Source organism: Aulonocara sp. 'chitande type north' Nkhata Bay, linkage group LG7 (assembly GCF_057382095.1).
Source record: "Aulonocara sp. 'chitande type north' Nkhata Bay isolate Kocher_YH1m ecotype deep benthic linkage group LG7, A_spYH_male_GT1.1, whole genome shotgun sequence".
In the NCBI taxonomy this organism is placed as follows: Eukaryota; Metazoa; Chordata; class Actinopteri; order Cichliformes; family Cichlidae; genus Aulonocara; species Aulonocara sp. 'chitande type north' Nkhata Bay.
This window is the reverse complement of record NC_141350.1, coordinates 39,788,500-39,808,344: the sequence shown is the minus strand read 5'-3', so window position 1 is coordinate 39,808,344 and position 19,845 is coordinate 39,788,500. Positions and strand designations below refer to the sequence as shown.

Here is a 19,845-nt window from a genome sequence, read left to right as displayed (position 1 = left end):
TTGAGCGTGCGGTGCTCATGAACTGAAAAGTGAAACTTCTGTCTGTCATTTCTGATTACGCAACATTTCCAACAATTTCTTTGTGTTTGCGTGCCAAACCTTTCACCTTTTCGTGAGACCCCATTTTGAATACATAAGCGTTCTGGTGTCGAATTACATTTATTACAAAACATTAAAAAAAAGACAAAAACATGGGGTCAGGACAGAAAGCCCCTCTTACTTTCACTCTGACTGTTTGACTCTCTTCTCTTCCAGGCTGGGAATTACCCTTTGGTGATGTACAGTATGTGCTCATACCAGGTCACGGGCGTTGACATTTAGGGGAGGTGATTTAACCAAAGCCCGGCTGAACAAATACGTATTATGTGACAAACTGTGTCATCGCTTGGCACTTTCACAGAGATCAGGGGATTTATAATAACTGATGCTCACAACTACTACATTAGTTTGTGGTGCTTTGTATTACGCGTTTTCTGCAACAGAAAGCTTTTGATTTTGCAGTGAAAAGCACCTCAGTCTCTTTCTCTTATTCTGTGTCTAGTCATTTATCTTTCCCTGGGTTGAAATACTTACACTGTTGTCCTCAATTTTCTCTCTCCTCTTCACTTTGTGTGTTTCGTAGTCTTCCATAAGAGTCTGCATGAAGTTTTTGGGTCGTGATCCTCCAGAGTCCTCGCTGCCAGCATCAGACAGGGCTCCTTCAGAGGTCGAGGGGGAGACAGGTGGCGCAGGTCGAACTTTCTCAATCTTTCCTGCAAACCCCAAAAATAAAAAAAATTAAAAAAATCCATACTATGGGTTATTTAAACATTTTTTTAGTTCTTTTCTTTTTAAAAATTGTTACATTTACATCGTTTGGAGCCAAAGCTATTGTTCTTAGATATACATAAGACACAGAAAACCTGTGCTCTGCCTGCTATGACTGAGGAAAGAGCATGCAAGCAGTCATTTTGTGGGTGGTTGGACTGACTGATTCTTATACAGCACTTTTTTACTTGAGCACTCAAAATCTAGCTTTATACAACATGCCTCATTCACACCCATTCACACAAGCACTTTTTCTATACTTAAGTGCTTTCTATCTAACATTCACACACATAGATACTCGGATGGACGCATTAAAGAGCATTTTAATCTTCAGTATCTTGCCTAAGAATACTTTGACACACAGACTGGAGCAGTCGGGGATCTGACCAACTTCCAATTAGTAGATGACCTTTTCTACCTCATGAGCTACTTTTAGACCATTTCTAACATAGGGCTTTTCCTCCTTTACCACTCTAGAATAATACAGCATGAACTTTTCCTTGTGCTGCTGGCTGCATGGCTCTCTTCTGTTAAAAAAAGAAGCTAAAAAAAACTCTTTCTTTTAGTCACAGGAATTCATAAACAGCAAATTTACATGCTAATATTTACCCATTAGCTTTCCAACTGAGTAATGTTGAAGTTGATGGGTTGATTCTGGCATTTAAAATAAACTAATAAGCTTGTTAACTGTATGACTGTATGACCCTTGTGAGGACCTGCAGTACTAACTGACCTGGCGCTGTCCGTGCTGTCAATGTGAGTCTAGTTGGCAAACTGTTGCTCTTCATCTTATCTGTGGGGGAAATAGTGGCGTGCCGCATCCCCGTCCTCACAGGTCCATGACTACTGCTGGAAGTGCCGCTGGGCCGGACAACAACGGTAGGCTGCACCTCCCTCTGCTTCTTCAGTTCTTCCTCTCTCTGCTGAGCTGCTCGGATCTCCTCTTCAATCATGGACAGAGTTCGCTGCTTCTTGGAGCGCAGGCGGAACGGGCCGCTAGCCGCCTCCACCTCTGGCCCTCGCGCTGCTGTCGCCGTGCTACGCAGTTCAGCCGCCTCTGAGTATTTACTGAAGTAGCTGAACTCTGGTTTCTCTGGGCTTGGAGGAGACGGGGGACGGTATACAGGGGTTGGCCTAGAGACAGGAGCTGTTGTGGCAGGAGCAGGCACAGGTGCAGGAGCTGGGGCTGGAGCTGATGAAGCAAGCGCTCTGGTGTAGGAGGACTGGATTTTAATCCTGGGACCTCCGTCTCTGGGCCTCTGTGGTGGTGAGACAGGCTGAGACGGTGGAGGAGAAGGCGTCTGGAGCTGTGATTGTGCTGGTCTTGGGGACTGCTGTTGCTTCTGAGCCTCTTGTGATTCTGATGGCTTCTCTTGGGAAACAACTCTCACCACTGGCTGCCTGTCTGGCTGTGGGGATGAGTTGGATGGCGCAGGACTGGAGGACACAAGTGACTGGAAACTGGGGGCTCCACCAGAAGACACAGGGGAGGAAGAAACTGGCACTGGGCTGCTTGTGGATACAGAGCATGGAGATGCAGGGGTACTCAGCTGTGAAGAATTCAAGTCAGCTTGCTGCCAGTCTTCTACGTTTTCAGCTGCTAGGGCATTTTGGATGGCATTTTGAACAAGAACCCCAGCGTGGTACTCCAGCTCATCTTCTGTTGGACTGCCACTCATCTGCCCGTTGACTGGAGTAGTTGGCTGAGGGGTAGGTGGTGACACAGGGGTAAGTGGCAATGGGGTAGGGGGTAGCGAAGCCCCGCTGTCAGAAACGTTATCCAAGCTAAATATAGTAGTGTCCTGAGAGCGGACTGATAACTCGTCCAGTCCTGAGTCAGACTCCTCTGGGTGAAAAGCTGGATGAAAATGACCTTTTGCTTCCTCTTCCTCAGGTAGGATTGTCATCACAGCTAGCGCACATGTGAATTCATCTTTAGTTCTTTCATCAGACCAGGTCACGTGCGTCTCCCCAGTTTCTGCAACAATGTCACTGCTCCCGTGGCTGCCCCTGGCTGTGGATTTCGAGAAGGGTTTGGCAGAGTATATTTGAGGAGCTACATCCTTCTTGGTAGCCTCCCCTTGCAAAAACTGCTTCCTAGCAGAGGAGAAGTTGATCTGCTCCTCCACGATGTCCTCCTTCCTGGTTAGCTCCGAATCAAGGGTTACCACTGTGGGAGGGCCTGACACCTGAGGCTGCAAAACAGATGAGAGTACAGAATACAAAAGAGTCAATTAGAAAACTGCACAGCAATGAGGCTTAAGACATCTTTATTTAATCTATTACAGTCCAAATTTATCATGCTTCCTCAAAGTCAAAGAACATGTTTGAGTGTGTGAGCTTGAGCTCCTTTGTTTTGTGCATGTGTTTGTGTGTCTTACCTGTGTGTATGCATAAGTGTGATTATGTCGCTGCTGTTTCCTCTCCTGGTACTTCCTGAGAGACTCGAGCTTATCTGCCTCTAGCTGTTCTTCCAAAGGGATCTTGAATGATTTGAAACAACAAAATGGCAAATCAATCAATTTGTCATTAGGACAACACAGTTTAAATGAAAAACGAAAACTACCAGAGATTAAATGGTGATCTACCTCCTGAGGAGGGTTCCACCAGCGCTGAGCAATCGAAGGGTTTTTCTTCACTGCCTGGTCTCTGATCAGCTCCTGACGCTCACGCTCCAATTCCTGAACCTGACATGGAAAAACAAACCAGGAGAAGAAGAGTGTGAAAATGTACAAAGAGAATTTCCAATAAACTAGTGCACCAACAAGGAAACAAAGAAAGTTTTTATTGTGTATTGTGTACTGGTTAATGCCATCTTACAAGTAATGCTAACAGCTTTTCAAGCAACGTCAGTGTCACACAATCGTGTTGCGGTAAAATCACAGCAGTTGTGTCTCGATCATTCAGTGTAAGGTGCTCATAAATCTCAGTCAGAGCTGTCTTTTTTTCAGAACAAACCACTAAAGCTCTTTCTGTGTCTGTTCCATTACTCAGCAGTTTTTCTTCCTTGGAAATCTGCAGCATGACGGGAACAATTTCTCAAGGAATTAAGTTGTACTCCTTGCAAATAGTAACCTTGCAAAATCCCGAGTCTTTGCCAAATCTTTTAGTGTATGAGTAAGTGTAACTATTGTGGGAAAGTGTCGCAGTTTCAGGCTTCTCCTGAGGCCTGTGGGAGGTTACATTTTGGACTGTGGTCTTAGTATGACGCTTTAATATTACTTAGGATCAAAAACAGTGTTTTGAGCCCCTTCTGTTGATAGAATTTCAGGGGATTGCCATTGTTTCTATTTATGTTACCACATATGTCTTTTTGAGCTTTGATGTCATATCATGAGTCACTGACAGTTGCCACACACTTTCAATTTCAAAATTCCTTCCTTCAAGCCTGTATTTCACAATTCAATATGAAGTCTTATGTGGCAGTAAGATTACAGTGATCTCAGTCATGACCTTTCTACTTACGTAGTTTGTACATTAAAAAATGTTTCCAGGTGTTTTATATTTTGTATAGTAATAATGAAGGAACACTGGTCTTTAAGAGTAGGCCTCTGGTATTAAAATAGAGCAACTGAAAGCAAGTACATTTTTTGCATTAAGTACTAATCATTTCATTTTATTTTGTTGTTTTTCGTGTTAGAATGGTTATTTATCATTATAAACAAAAGCATGCTAGTGAATGGGGTAAACCTACCCCAAGTAACTCATCTTTGCTTGTTTTACATCATTTTTGTTTTCATAAGACATGATTTGATAAAACAAACCGTGGTCTCCTGTGGCTGTGTTTCTGAATAGCGTATTTGTTACAGTCTGATACATTATCCAGCAGCCTTTTACCTCCTCTGAGGGACGTCTCCTCGTCACCCTGACCTGCTGCTCCTCTCCAGGGGTGAACAGCTTGGCCGGGCGTTTCTCCTCCTGAAATGCTCGCAGCTCAAACTTTGCCCTGCTGCCCCCAGACTCGTCTCCCTGCGCGTGCCCGTTGGTTTTAACGGCAGACTCGTCCTGGTGGAGAAACGTGGTTTGTTTTTGTCCCTCCACAATGATCGAGTGGTGATTGACAGGGGAGGAGGGTGACACACACACAGAAGGAGAAGTTCCATCTATGCTGATGGGTTTGGTGTGACGTGACAGAGAGGAGTTCCCATTTGTGGGTGTGTCTGAGGCTGCATCTAACACCTGGTCCAGGTAGCAGATCTCCTGTGGAAACAACAGTCATATTTCAAAATACTGTGACAGAATGTGCCGCCAATTTCAAATAATAAAACAAGAAGTTAAAACCTTTTAGTTAACTTGTTTTGATCTGCATACCTGCACTACCTCACAGTCAGGAGTCTCTACTTTCATTCCAACTGGACTGTGGGCTCTGTTACTGGGACTGCTGAGACAGTCGTGCTGGATCTGCTGGCTCTCCAGTTCCATGGCTGCAGGCCTGTCAGTGATAACGCTGACTGACTCCTGGAAACTGACAGTTTTCAGGGCTCGCTCTCTCGGGACTGAGTCACTGACATCCTCTGCTTGCCATGATTTCTGTCAACAAAGAAACATTGGTGTTTCAGAAGCTCTGCCGGCTGAAGCTGACTGATAGTTGGTTTAATAAAGACAATGTGGACATTTAATAACTTTAGATATTATTTTGAAAGGTCAGCCGCTTCTAACCACTATCATTTAGACACATCAATTCACACATGAATGTTCTTTGGTCTGCATTGCAGCAGAACACTGTGTTCTGACTGGTTCCCACCACTAAGGGGCGACAAAATACACACAGTTGCTCTGTATGACAGAAGACTGCTACAACAGTCAAAGCACTCAGGCGTTCTGTTTGCTATGTCAGCTTTGAAGACATTTCAGGTTGAAGATACACCTTTACACACATTCACTCGTCTTTTCTAGGAGGAGCTGCACTTAAGTGTTTCAGATTAAGCACCAGGCTCAGGGCCATGTTGTCAGTAGCTATTTTGAGAAGAATGAATGTCGTCTAAACACAAAAGATTTTCCTAATGTGGTGCACGTTGGGCCAGTTCCAACTAATTGTCTGACTGATAGACAACTGCTACATATCATGGAATTTAACATGTACGGCACACTATTATAAAAATACACAGGTGACCTCAGGTCAGCTAACACGGCTACATCATACTTATTATACCATGGTTTGAAAGTATGTCACATTATGAAGCACATATCACCAGATAAGGCAAAATGGTGATGTTCTATCATAAGACCTTTTTTTTTTTTTTTTTTTTAATATATTATGTTTCATTCTATAAATACACTTTTTAAACTTACATATCACTTGTAGTCATTCAAGGAAGAATGATACAGGCAGTAGCTGAGTCTTGTAAGGTCCATATTGATTGAAGCATTAGTATGCACAGATCAGATCCTCAACCTGGTTTAATGAATCATCCTTCACATTCCAGATAAACCATTAATAAGAAGCTAAATTTACACAGTTCAGCCTCTCTTTTCCTGGACATTACTCTCTAAAAATGTTGGTTTCCTTCTTTACTGCCTTGTAGCCATTATAATTCATCCTTAAGCATGTGCGTATCTCTAACAGGAGCTTAATGAGGAGTTGTTGACCCCTCTTTTTTAATATTTCAGTCTGTGTGAGGGGATTTAATGAGAATAACTTTAGTAAACTAGTCTGCTGATAAATTAACCATTAACCAACAGGTTATTAGAGAGAAAACTAGCTGTCAACTTCACATACGAGTAGAAGTACTAGTAGTACTAGTAGAAAATATGTCACCAGGATTACAAATCTGAAAATGTGGGTGTTTTCAACATTTTGTCAGACATATCAAACACTTCATGAGGTCATCCTGAGCACTGGGATTTTATGAGGATATTTTTCTTTTCTTTTTTTTAAATCATAAACAACAAATAAAGAAAATAGTAATCATTTGACACAGCTCTGCAAAAGTGAGCGGCTTTTTCTTCTCTTCCACCTCAGGCCTCAGACAAACTACCAGACTGTCATATTGTACCATTTGGGAACATTCCTTCTTCTTACTATCCACAGGACGGGGTTTTGGACAATCAGTGGCATAATTCAGCTGGATTTATTGTCAACATGAAAATTAAGCCTGGATCACTTTCTTTTCCTCACGTACCACTCCCTCTTTTTGCTCCCTTTCAGTTTCTTGATCTACACTTCCTCTTCACCGCCCCTTTTGAGCTTTTTCCTTCCTCTCTGCTCTCTGAGATTGCTCAAATGCTGAAACAGTGGCCAGTGAAGTCTCTTGGAGGATTTGACCAGCTCTATTTAAAAAGCTTTGTGAAGGGACAGTTTCCTCTACATTCCCTTCACCTCCCTAGTCATCTTTTCTTTATTGCTCTCTTCCACCTCCCTTTTAATAAAAATGTTGTCTGAGGGCATCTTGGTCATCTCTTTGCTTCCATACTCTCTCTCTTTATCGATCTATTAACACATTCTCTAATGTGCCTCTGTAAAATCTAGTGTAAAATAACAATAGACCTCAAAAAACCAAAACACTGTCTAATGGATTTGTGAGTCTTCAGGGACAGTGTTTTTTTGTCCTAATTACTAACATCAGCATGCTTAAAATGCCAGTTCAATCAGGATTTCAGTGGAAACCCCCCCCCCCCCCCATATGGGTTTAACATACAAATGTTGGCTAATTACGACACAAGACACCTAAAATTAATGGAGATTTACTTTGTTTTGTAGGTTTTAAGGCATCAACATGAATAATATTTTTACTGGAAGATGGGGCTCAAAAAGCAGCTTACAGAATTTATAACAAGCCACCCAATAGTTGGGGGATTTTACCAGAAACCACAAATGTCAGTCTCATACTGGTGCTAAAGGAAAAGGGAGGAGAGCATGGAGTTTATTGACATTTATCCTCTGGGAAATTACTGTCTTTACAAATGTTAACAGAAATCTGCTAATAACTTGTTGTGAGAACAGGTTTGGCAATATATTAACATCTTCCAACCAAAGTTTTAAGCTTTTACATTTAATTAAAACTAAACTAAAAATTAAAACTGTATATGAAAAAAAACTTGACTTTTGATAAAATATAAGACAAAACAAAAAAAACCCTTTGAAAATTAAAGAAAAATATATAGGAAATCTGCTTAGCTTTAGTGTTTGTTAGTTTGGAAAAAATCTATTATCACAGTGTCCCTGATGAAGCTTTGATGGATATGTTTATTGAGACTATGGATGTCCACAAGACAGTAAGTCAGCTGCTTTGAAAAGGTTGTGTTTTTATAGCAATTCTTGTAATGGTTTCCCTAAATCCTGCCCATCTGTTACACCTTTCATACAATAATAATTTAAAAGGCATAAACCAAAATGAAACCAACAACAACAAAACTGAAACTAAACTTTTCAAACACAAACTAAACTGAAACAAACAAACCAACTAACTTGGGAATGAAAATGAAACTGAACTAAATTAAAAACAAAAAGTAAAAATGACATAAAAAAGAATTCAAAAATACAATTCACAACAAGAGTCACCTCACAGTGCTTTATATTGTAAGAACCTACAGTATTCTGGGAAAAACCCCAACACTCAAGTGACCCCCTGTGAGCAAGCAAGCTGTGGGAAGGAAAAACTCCCTTTTAAGAGGAAGAAACCTCCAGCCGAACCAGGTCCAGACAGGGGCAGCTATCCACTGTGACCGATGGTATGGTTAGAGGAAACAGAAAAGAAAAAGAGAGCATATGGGGACAGGAAATTACACAGGCTAAGGGAGAGAGGAGACCAACATTAATGACATGTTGCAGTGGTGCAGAAACATGTGAGGAGTGAAACGAGGTGAGTGAAGAAGAAATGCTCAGTGCAGCATAACTAGGGGATGGTTCAGAGTCACGTGATCCAGGAGAGCAAGTTCTTAAAAGCAGAGAGTGCCTATTTCTCAAATCCAAACTGGGAGCTGATTCCACAGAAGAGGGGCCTGATACTTGAAGGCTCTGCTTCCAATTCTACTTTTAAAAACTCTAGGAACCCCAAATAAGCCAAGGAAGAATAGCTAATATGTAACTCTTTCTCGTCTCTAGTGCTCTCACTGCAGTTTTGGATTAACTGGGGCCTTTTTAGACAACTTTTAGAACAGCCTGATATTAATGAGTCCAGCCTAGAAGACTTTATTGCATGAACTATGTTTTTCAGCATAACTCTGAGACATGTTTAGAATTTTAGAGATATTTATTTAAGGTTTGCAATGAAGGCTATATCATGATAAAAAAGGACTTCTTCACATGTCACTGAGGTCAAGGTCATGCCATCCCAAGTAAGTATCTGATTTCCAAGATTTGTAGAGTCAAATATAAGGAATAATTATCCAAGCGTATAATAACTCTTCTTCCCAATCCAGCTTCCCGCTGCCTGCCAGAAAAAAAGCATTTCCTCGTGTATTTGTGAAGGTGTATGTATGCAACCCACACAGCACAGTACATAACAACAACCTCACAATACCCAATATCTTAAGCACTATGTCTGCTAATGACAAATGAAAACAATATGTGTGCAACTCTTAACTCTTGCTCAAATCAACGATAAGGAATGAGCCTCCACCTTGTGTTGCAATTCAGCAGCTGGCCTTTAAAGTGAATTCTTTACAGAATCAAATTCTCAAAGAGGGAGATCAGGGGAATAAAAAGTTATGCCAAAGAAACGCATTCATGGACTCAAAAATATTTACTCAATCCTGCAGACAAAAGAAATGTACTGATACAGTGAGCGAGACTGATACAGTCTCTAGAGACATTTGGACAGCTAACAAAAACACCACTTCCAAGAAGCGCTTTAGTTTTGACTAAGACCAATTTTATAATTACTTTCTCTGTACAGTGATTGGTTAAACTATCATAAAACTAATCGCAGGCTGTCTTATTACTTTTACTACAGGCAAGTCTCTAAATTTCACAGACATGATGAAATGACTCAGGGCATGTATTTGGGCAACTATTTTGAAGCTTTACCTGGTTTAATTTTAATTTCATAAAAACTGAACAAATCATAACTCAAATCTAATAAAAACTGCACAAGAAGTTGTTTGACTTTTCCCCCATATTAGTTAAAGACCTTTTTTATAATCCTGGAAGTTATTTTTCTACCACCATTTTTGCTGTTGTGGAATAGATTTCAATTAGTGATTCCCGGAGTGCCGAGTCTTCGACTTATAATGCCTCTGCTACTACTTTATCATTTCAGCAAAAGGAATTCGAGGTTCTTTTTTCCCTTTCTCCATCTCTCATACATTCACACTCTGCCTTCAACAAGTCAAAAGATTTTTCACCCAGTTAATTATATTCGGGATCATGTGAGGACCAGATGTCCCTGCTTTTTACACACACTCATGCCCAGATAAGCTCCTCTGTCTACTTATTTGACCTGCTGCAAATATTACACACATTTATATGTGTGTGTGTGTGTGTGTGTGTGTGTTTTTATGTGCAGGAATGTGTGTGTAGGAGTCCATGTCCAGCAGGCAGGACAGTACAGAGGGGGAGGATATCCTGTTACTGGCCCAGGAAAACAGTACTACAGTACAGGAATGTTTCATATGCAGTGCTATTCTGCTGCACACACACAAAAGGAGTGTGTATGTGACTGTAGCTGTGCATCGGTGCATGCATGCAAGAGTGCGTTCTTTCAAGGGTGTGTATTTGTATAGCAGGTGTGCATGCGTGTATGCGTTTGTGTGTTTCTGACTCCAATAGAGGTGAACTGACATTCCAGGCATAGCTGCCTGTCCTCAAGGCTCAGGCTCTAATACCTGTGATGAAGGACACTGTACACCTTCCCTGTCTGGCTAAAGGAGCAAGCTGTCTGCATGCATCTGTTTGTGAGTGTGAAAAGAAACCATCTGTCTATGGAAAAGAGACACAGCTCATAATGTGCTTGAATGTTTGAAAACTTCAGACATGTGCCCAATAGCTGTTACATTTCCAAAAGCAGTCAAATATACATGAAGGATACTTCATGTTACTCTTTTGGCTGTAAGAGTAACATGAGTGTAAAACATGATATTAGGAGTCTAAATAGCCCTGCACCCATCTTACTATAACTTATTCAATTACATTGGGTGTATTATGATTTCATATTGGGTGGGAATTCAGTGGAATACAATCTTGACTCTATATGAGTCAGCTAGAGTCGCATGTTCTGCCTCCGTCTCTGCCTGTCTCCAGCTATCACATCTGGAAATGCTTAGGCTCTGGCTGTGATACCCAAAAATCACAAATAGACACACATACTCTGTATCTGAGCACACATACTAAGCTGCATGCTGGAGATGTTGGATGGTGGTAGTGGGGAACACACTCAATAAGATGAGAATTTACCCAAATACATGGACACACACTTCATGACTCACAGGCTGTACACACACACGCGCACATACACACATTTTCCATAACTTTAATATCACGTCATGGTCTTTCGCTAGAGCACGCAAATCCACCAAAACACATGGCAAACATGAAGTGAAAGTATGATGACACAGTCACACAACACTCACACTACACTTCTGTGTAACCCAGTACAGCTGGTGTTGTCGTATCTGCTTCCTGACTGAATATGATCCTGAGTGGTAACCAGAGCCTGGTGCTGGTTTAGCCCTGTGTTCTCATACCCAAACACCCTGGATTGGGGACCCAGGCCAAACAGTGCTATTCACCACATCTTCTTTGTTTAATCACTATTCACGCTAGACAATTTGAAATTCCATGGCATAAATCAGTGTTTTAACTAATCCACGATGAGTAATAGGTTGGGAATGACAGCAGCCAGACAGGTGGACTGAGTAAGGGGGATACACAGCTGGGGTTAAACAGCCCAAAGTGCGCAGTTTAACATGACATTCAAACATCTGGACAAGCAAATCAACAGTATTTCAACTTTGGCATACATAACTTACAAAAATCTGTTAGGGTGTGTGCCTTGGATTGGATTTCTCTCCCTCCTCTATCACTTTCCCTTCTTCTCTGTTACAATATTCAAGTTCACAGTTACCTGCTCTAGATGACAATTCACAGGATTTTTCTTTCTTACAAATATATTTGAACATTTTTGAGGAAAACTAAGAAAACGTGAACAGAATATTTTACCATGTCTCTCCCAAATAAAAGTACAATCTAATGAACTAAATAACTAGATGTAAAGAAATGTCATAAAATGAATTTGTCAAACAAAAATTACTAGTTACTACTCACCTAATGGTGTCTTCAAGTACAACTGGATTAATCTATTTTTGAGATATCTGTACTTCCATGGTGTAATGTTTAAAAGCTGCACTGTATAACATCCGTAGATCTTCTTTCCTTAAGCTTTATCCGCTTTCCTATTTAGCTCTGTCCAGCCCTGGCCCGTCTCGTTCCCAATAGTGGGAGTGCCGGACTTTTCCCTAGCCAAGCCTTTTCCTCCTCTTCTTCTCCTCCTTTTCCTCCCCTCCCATCTCTTTTCCTCTCCTCCACAAAGCTTCTCCTTTCTCAATCACATTCCTGCCGGGCTGCAACGGTAAGCTGTGATGTCATGGGCAAACTGTGTGCATGTGTATGTCTTTCCCCGCATGCACGTGCTCATGCACAAAGACCCCTTCTGTGCAAGCCCTCATATAAGCACAGGCAACAAAACATCCATCCTGTGCCTCCTCCCTTCCTGCACAAACTCTCTCTTTCCCCAGTGCATGCTGCTTGCCTACTTTCCCTTTAACCTATAACTCTTGTCGGAATGGAGCTGACAGCGAGAAGCAGGCGATGATGAAGAGATGATGACTGAAGAAAATAGGAGGGGCTGATAAGAGAGTAATGATATTTTCTTCTGTCATCATAGCATAGGACTGTTGACTCAGGCTCATATTAAGGTTAGACTGATTCACTGTCTGTATTCACCTTTTAATAAAATGAATTTAACCATGTCACCTCAAAGTATTTTACTATTAGTGCTTTCAGTAGAGAAATCTAAACCTGCAAGTTAGTGTTCATGTTGTTTGATGGGCTTGTCCCCCTTGTTAAAGATAAAGCACAGGCACAAATGGCAAATACCAGCATTAACTATCTAATTATACGAATCAGTCTTTGTATTCAAGCGTTACTCTAACGCTGTTTGCATGTCTCATTCTGTGTGTTTGCTGGGTCATAGGATCAGGCTCCTAGAAATTAGAGCTGATCTTGGTCACGGTTCACTTTCTCTGCTCACAAACACTACATAAGGACACAGCTGAAGTGGAAAGACTTTTGTCCAGTTTACAAGAGCAATTAGTCCGATTGTGTTAGTGGCTCCTAAAACAAAGGAGGATGGTGCTACAAACAGCTAAATACCAGTAAATGAAGATAAGAAGATTCCCTTTTTTGGCTCCACTGCCACATGGATAGACACAGGAAATCTTTCCTACGTCATACAATGATAGTTTTTTATTTTTCTTAGAAATGTCTTAATTACATGACATTTATATGAATATTTGTGGAAATTGTAGACTTTTTTTTTTTAAATCTAATTATACTCTAATTAGAATTATGTAATTGTACAATTATGTAATTGTATATTTTGGTTAATTTTTACTTCAATAAGCAGTTTTATCCTTATATATTGTATTTATTTTAATCAGCTATTCCACCCTATGTAAACTATATTCCTCCTTTTTACTGGTAACTTGCGATACTGTACTGAAAAGAAGCGCAGCCAGATGCGATACACCCGAAGAGGCATAAAGTGCACTCACTAATCTTGTTTTCTTTGACTATCAGGAGTGAAATGTCATCTTTCACACCTTTTAATTTTAGTATTAACAAGTATGTTTTTTCAGATCTTATTAAAACTGAAAGAAATCAGTATGAATATGTGGAAAACAGAGGTAAGAGAGGTTATTCTAATCTAAGGGAAAGAAAGCCCAGAAAAAGTTGTACTTGAGCGTGACAGGAGATAGCCTCACTGTGAATTCAGTCCTGACCACAATGAAAAACGACTTAAATCTTAAATTAAATGTGAGCTGTGCCACTCCTGCCCCTTTTAAGTGCCCCTGTTTGAACTGACAAATCAGAAGCCATCAGTGAGTTCCCAGGCTCGAAATAACTCTGGGCCATATGATGAAGGGAAACTGGTCACAGAAAAGTGGGACACTAACCCAATTATCGCATATGCACCGGGGAGATTAATTTCAGGGAGGGGTGTAATGAACAAAGAAACTTGTGATGGTCATTTGTGTATGCCAGTGCTAGTAATTTAGTGATAAGCTAATTTCTGCAAACTTAGTACTGGATGTATTAGAGGAACCGTGAAAGATGAGAAAACAAAGAGAGTCACAGACTGAGGAACACAGCAGCAGTGTGAGTGATTGTGTAGTCATGTGTGTATTTCTATGTGTGAATCCATGCAACTGGGTCAACACTATTGATGCCCGGAGCAATCTTATGTCATGGAAGTAGATCATGATTGATTAAAAACACAGCAAATGACACATTTACTTATTACAGCATGGCAGAAAGACACAGCTCTACCCCCACCACAATACTTATGCATAAAGTTACAAGTAACTTTTTCACATATTGTACCGCCAAAACAACAAACCCCCAAAAAACACAGTGTGAGGTTCCTAATATGCGAAGGGTTAATTTGACAAAGTTCAACATGGGAGCCCAACTGCTGCGAAATCTGGATTCCTTGAGGCAAGTTCTCAATGAGTGACATATTTTTTTACAGGTCACGGGAGACCACAAAGCCTGCAGGCAAGCAGCAACCTCTGGGACTGTAAAATGAAGTCAAGCTTCAAATTGCAGTTATGCCAATGGCTACTTGAAACTGGCTCCAAAACTGAATCAGTCCCCACAGACTGCCATGTTAAAATGCCCAACTAAAGCATATTTGCAGCCAGGAGCAAAATATGTTTTGTTTCTCTATGGATAGTTTAACTCTCAATAACAACAAATTTGCATGCTAACAAAACCTTTGAATCCTAGCTGAATGTTACATTCAATGTATAGTCATAATTCATTTAGATCTGCAAACAGTAAGTTTGTATTTTCTGCATTATCCCAGCTAAAATGAACATCAGATTAAAACTCCTTAGTATTGTTAACAATTCTATTTTATATAACAAATAAGGACAGAGCTAGTTTCATAAGTGGTCACCACAGCGATTAGCACTGCATGTTTGAATTGCCAGATTGCCAGATGCCCTTCTTGATGCAACCCTAAAAAGATTTGTGTCTCCTCCCGAGACAAATAAAGGCATAGCTGGAAATTAAAATGCTTCATTCTCCTTTGGAATTTGTAAAAGTATTGCTTTTACACATTTATAGGAAGTTTGAAGAGGGTTAAACCATGAAAATGAACCAATCTATTTTCTAAATGACCTAAAAACAATTTTCATGAAGATTTAGGAAATATTATCTATTTCCAAAAAAAGGCTGGCTTCATAACATCTGGTTGAGGTGAAATGTGTCAGTCATCTATTGTGCAGTCTAACTGATACAATGTCTGTCAAAGCAAATTCTCCAGGCTACAACATCCTATCAAAAGTAGCCCCTTTCAGAGGGGTCCTGGCTAATACTGAGTAAAGTTAGAGTCTGCAATGAAATGTTGCCATCCTTCAATCTCAGAACAGTCCTGCTAAATGAAGACATAAACAACATAAAAGATGGGCGGTGAACACATCAGTCTTCCAAAAGTCAAACAAAACGATCCGGCAAACTAAAGGAAACAACTGATTGGATATAAGCCTATCACTGCTCACAGGGTCATCTCAACAGGAAACCAGGAAGCTGTGGTAAATTGTGTCCATGGAAATGGCACTCAACACAGGAAATACATCCAAAAATACATGCCACCTGCACAAAAACAGACACACAAATGCAGACTACTATCGATGATGTGGTCAGTTGGGTCAACTTAAATAACTCGAAAGACAACAAGCTGATTATCCAATTGTTTTTATCCAGTTGCTGATTGTTAATGAAATAAATAAATGATTAAAACATGATAATATGTCCAAGTAACACATTTTTGTTGGACAAGTGGACTGTTGTGAAATAAACTGGCTGAAGCAAACCCTCTTAAATAACTACTTTGGTTTTTTCTTTCTTTTCTTGCATAAGCTACTGGTCTTTGTGGCACTAAAAACACAAATGAAGATTAAGCTCAAGAAGCCTCTGTTTTTTCTCAAAAAGGTTGACAGCATTAAAGATGGGGCTGTCATCTAGCTACTGCCTCTGCTCTCTAACAAACAGAGCAAGCAGCACTGTGACAGCCACCTGCTCAGGAAGCTTAAATGTGAAGAAAAGTGTTGGTTTGTTTTAGCACAGTGCCAAAGCTACAGAATAAATAACAAGTTAAAATAAAAGCAGTCAGAATGCAAATAAGCTGCGATAAATTCCATCTATACATCCACCCATTTTCCTCCACTTATCCAATTCAGGTTGCGGTGGGGCTGGAGCCTATCCCAGCTGTCACAGATATAACACGTAAAGACACACTGACGCACACATTTACAACTACAAATTATTTAGAATCACCAATTAACCCAACTGGTGGGAACCTAACCAGAGTACCTGGAGAGAACAGAGGCAGGCACATGGAGAATATGCACACCGACAGGCACCAGCTGGCTGAAACATCATGTCAGTCAACTGCAGGCTGACTGCCTGACAGCATCCAGGCTGCCAGTCATTCATTCGTTCCCGAAAACCTCAGGATGAGCGATTTCGCTGTTGCCAACTTGATGTTTTGAAACAAATTGTGATGAGAGAGACTCAGGTCTGACTGTGAAAATTCTCAACTTGTCAGTCACAAACCAGTGAGCAAAGCCTGGATAATCCTGTACTATGAAACACAGCATGACCAAAATTTATGATATGTTTTATTCAATCTGGCCTAAATAGAGTGACACAAATGTGTTTACAGAGGTTATGTCAGAAAGCTGTTTTCCCAAAGACTCCTGCAGGACTGGAAGGTTTTTGGAGTTACTTTCAATTTCTGGTGGTCAGCAAAAAAAAAAGATGTCTTTCTTAAAACTCATCATTTATTTATTTACGCTATTAATAGAAAATATAAGTCTACCAATATATATTATAAATAAAAGGCTTAGTAAAACTTTGATCTACTCGCCTGTGGGGCCAGTGGGTGGGGGTTACTGTGGATACTGATTGATGGATGTAACAGCTTTCATTTGCAGTCCATGCAACCCCCACATTAAACAATTCACAGCCAAGCAGCACAGCAGAAATAAAGCAGAGCCCATCCTGTTCTATTAGGACTAAAATAACAAGTCTGTCTATTATTTATCTCTACTAAGCTACAGACATAAGCCACAGACATACACACAGAATGACAGCTTATTGCAGCACTGCAAAATAATATTCACCTACCCACTGCCAGAGAGCCTGAAACAACAACCAGACAGAAATCATGTTAAGGTCCCTTTTCAAAGCTTGAGTGGTACACAGAAATGCAATGCATGTCTGGAGTCATATCACTCGTATTCCTTTAAATACCTCTCTTGACACAACTCACACTCAAACCCAGAACCCCCAAGACCCCTTCATGGAGCAACAACAAAGGGCCTGACAGCAGATTCAGTGAGATTTTCCAGGCTGAATACTAATGCTACACACGCACATACAAACACACACACACACTTTCATGCTCACCGATGAGGGCTCTTAAGCAGAAAGGTCTGTAGTCAGAGAGTGTGACCAGTCGTTTACACAGGCTCTCCAAGCATAGAACAGACAGCCAGATTAACACTCACAGCACAAGCACAGAGCTAACTGGAAGAAAAAGCAGTCTGAACACAGTAACACTAGACAGCTGTCCCAATATTACTAACAGTATGTCTTTAAAGACCATGACTCCATTGCTTTAATATAGATCTCTGTGTGTTTAATAATATTTCATACTGTGAAAGCAAAACAAACAGTATTGGGCTACTTGCCCAGTGAACTGGTGCAATATGCACAGTATGTATTATGTGGCAGTAGAGGTACAGTGAGTCAGTTGCTGGTGTAGAATATTTTCAAAACCCCTTTTTTAAAGTCAGGTCATGTTGATTACCCTAAACAGCAACAGTGTCAACAAAACCTATCACAGGATTCCCAGGAGAGATTTAAAAGAAACAATTAGGAATAATGGGCTGGTGCCCAGCCATGCAGATTTGGGGTTCCACCAAAATGAAAAACCTGTGACAAAAGTATTTTAACCACAGCTTTATTATTATTATTTTTGAAATTTACCCTGTCAAATGACCTAACCAAGACAACAAAAACTATCTGCTTAATTTTATATATATAGTCAACCCCAAAGGCCCATTTTGAGCCAGGAAAACCATGAATACCCTACAAAACTTTTTTTTTTAACAAAACAGTCAAGGACCAACTTTAAAAACAGAATATGTGCATAAAAGTTAAATCAAGCATTACCACAGCATCACCCGAAAAAGTCATTAATCATATGACACAAATTGCAGATTAAATTAATGTAGGCACTAATTTCTGCCAGCAGGAACCGAGACACAGACATGAAATTAGGTGTAATAGGTTAATTTGATTAGTAACCAATCAGTAAAATGGACCAGACATCTTAAACTAGAGTTAATATATATATATGACATTAGGAAGATATACCCAGTGTGTGAACGTATGTATTTATCTGTTTTTAATAGTGAGACCCATGTAATATATATTTTCATAGTTTACTGTGGAACAGTTTACTGCTGAGCTCCACTACTGTGTATTGTTCACGGATAGCCTCCTCCTCCACTGGTTATGTAACAGTCCAGCTCTCCCCTGCTGTTAATCCAGCAGGCCGCAGTGTGTGCAGTCAATTATCATTCCCTTTGTTTCATCACATTGCACACATCCATAAAGTGAACACAAAATTTGTTGGACAATGACAAACCGTTTGTTATAGAATAAGTAACCTCCAAGATACACTGGGCAGACAAATATAGACTGTATAGTATCAGATCATGAGAATGAAAACCTACAGGTTAGATGAGAAATATAAAGTAAGAACAGACACGAAGGAGCAAACCTTCACTTGAGCCGGAGACACATGGATGGCTGAGATTGATTGTTTCGAGGATGTGGTTTTGCACATGTGTGTGTGAAGAAAAAGCCACCAAGCATATAATTCTAATCCTTTCCCAGCGTGATTTAGCCCACCTTACCATTTTGTCCCAAAGTACCCTTGGTGCAGAGACCACACAGCGAAGCTAACAGGCAAATGGGCAAAGGTTTGCAATAAAATTAAGATATGTGGTCAGAGAAGCTAGCGTGCCAATTTTTTTGTGGATTTTATGCAGAGTCAAAAGAAGCCATTAGGAAGTGGTGTACAATAAAAGCAACGTGGCTTTTAGCAGTTCAACCACAAATTGCTGGATCGGTTGCTGAATTAAAATTTGTTTCCCATCAAGATATAAATCACAGATGCGTGCCGTTGCTTTTGTTGCCAGTTTTTAATGCAAGACTACAGTCAATCAGTCAGCAACTAATCAAATTAGCACAGCTATGAGTGTCACATGTTTGACATCAATGGAGGCTAAAGATTAGATCAACACATCAGTTCAAATTTAGCATTGCTTGGGTCAAAGAGTAAAGAAAGACTTACAGCACCACACACACAAAAAGACTGTTTGATAAACAAAGCTAGGTTTTTAGTTGGCTTCATGACGGCATCACTAAAACTGTCCTAAAAACAGACAAAATGAACGTTTGATGATTAAGTGACCATCCAGTAAATAGTAAGAGCCTCCAAACAAAGCTGGTGTCAATACTAAAACTATAAAGCTACAATAAATTATGTAACGACACTAGATCAATAGAAATTTATCTAGATTTGAGTCTAACCTCATCATCCATCATCAGTGCACGCTTCCTCTGTGTGAGTTGATCAATTTAGATAAAGCATTCCCATCTCTATACTTATATGTCACATACCCATAGCCGCCCAGCGAAAGTAGCACATGCAGGTTTGTTCCTAACCATGAGACAGAGCATAATAACACTGCTGTCCTAAGAGAGTGAACGGTTTCCTGCTGTTAGCTTATAGCATTAAC

At 40.3% G+C, this 19,845-nt stretch overlaps 1 protein-coding gene across 4 annotated transcripts in view; it reads right to left on the bottom strand.

Annotated features, from left to right (window-relative positions):
• Positions 1-19,845, bottom strand: part of palm2akap2 (PALM2 and AKAP2 fusion) — a 100,815-nt gene that overhangs the window by 4,794 nt on the left and 76,176 nt on the right. For all 4 annotated transcript variants that reach the window (XM_086300344.1, XM_086300343.1, XM_086300345.1 and 1 more), the window contains 6 exons: positions 5,119-5,337; positions 4,645-5,007; positions 3,396-3,494; positions 3,189-3,290; positions 1,541-3,002; positions 574-752 (listed from right to left, as the gene is read on the bottom strand). In XM_086300344.1, coding sequence (XP_086156470.1) covers positions 574-752; positions 1,541-3,002; positions 3,189-3,290; positions 3,396-3,494; positions 4,645-5,007; positions 5,119-5,337 — 2,424 coding nt within the window. The remainder of the gene's footprint in view (positions 1-573; positions 753-1,540; positions 3,003-3,188; positions 3,291-3,395; positions 3,495-4,644; positions 5,008-5,118; positions 5,338-19,845) is intronic.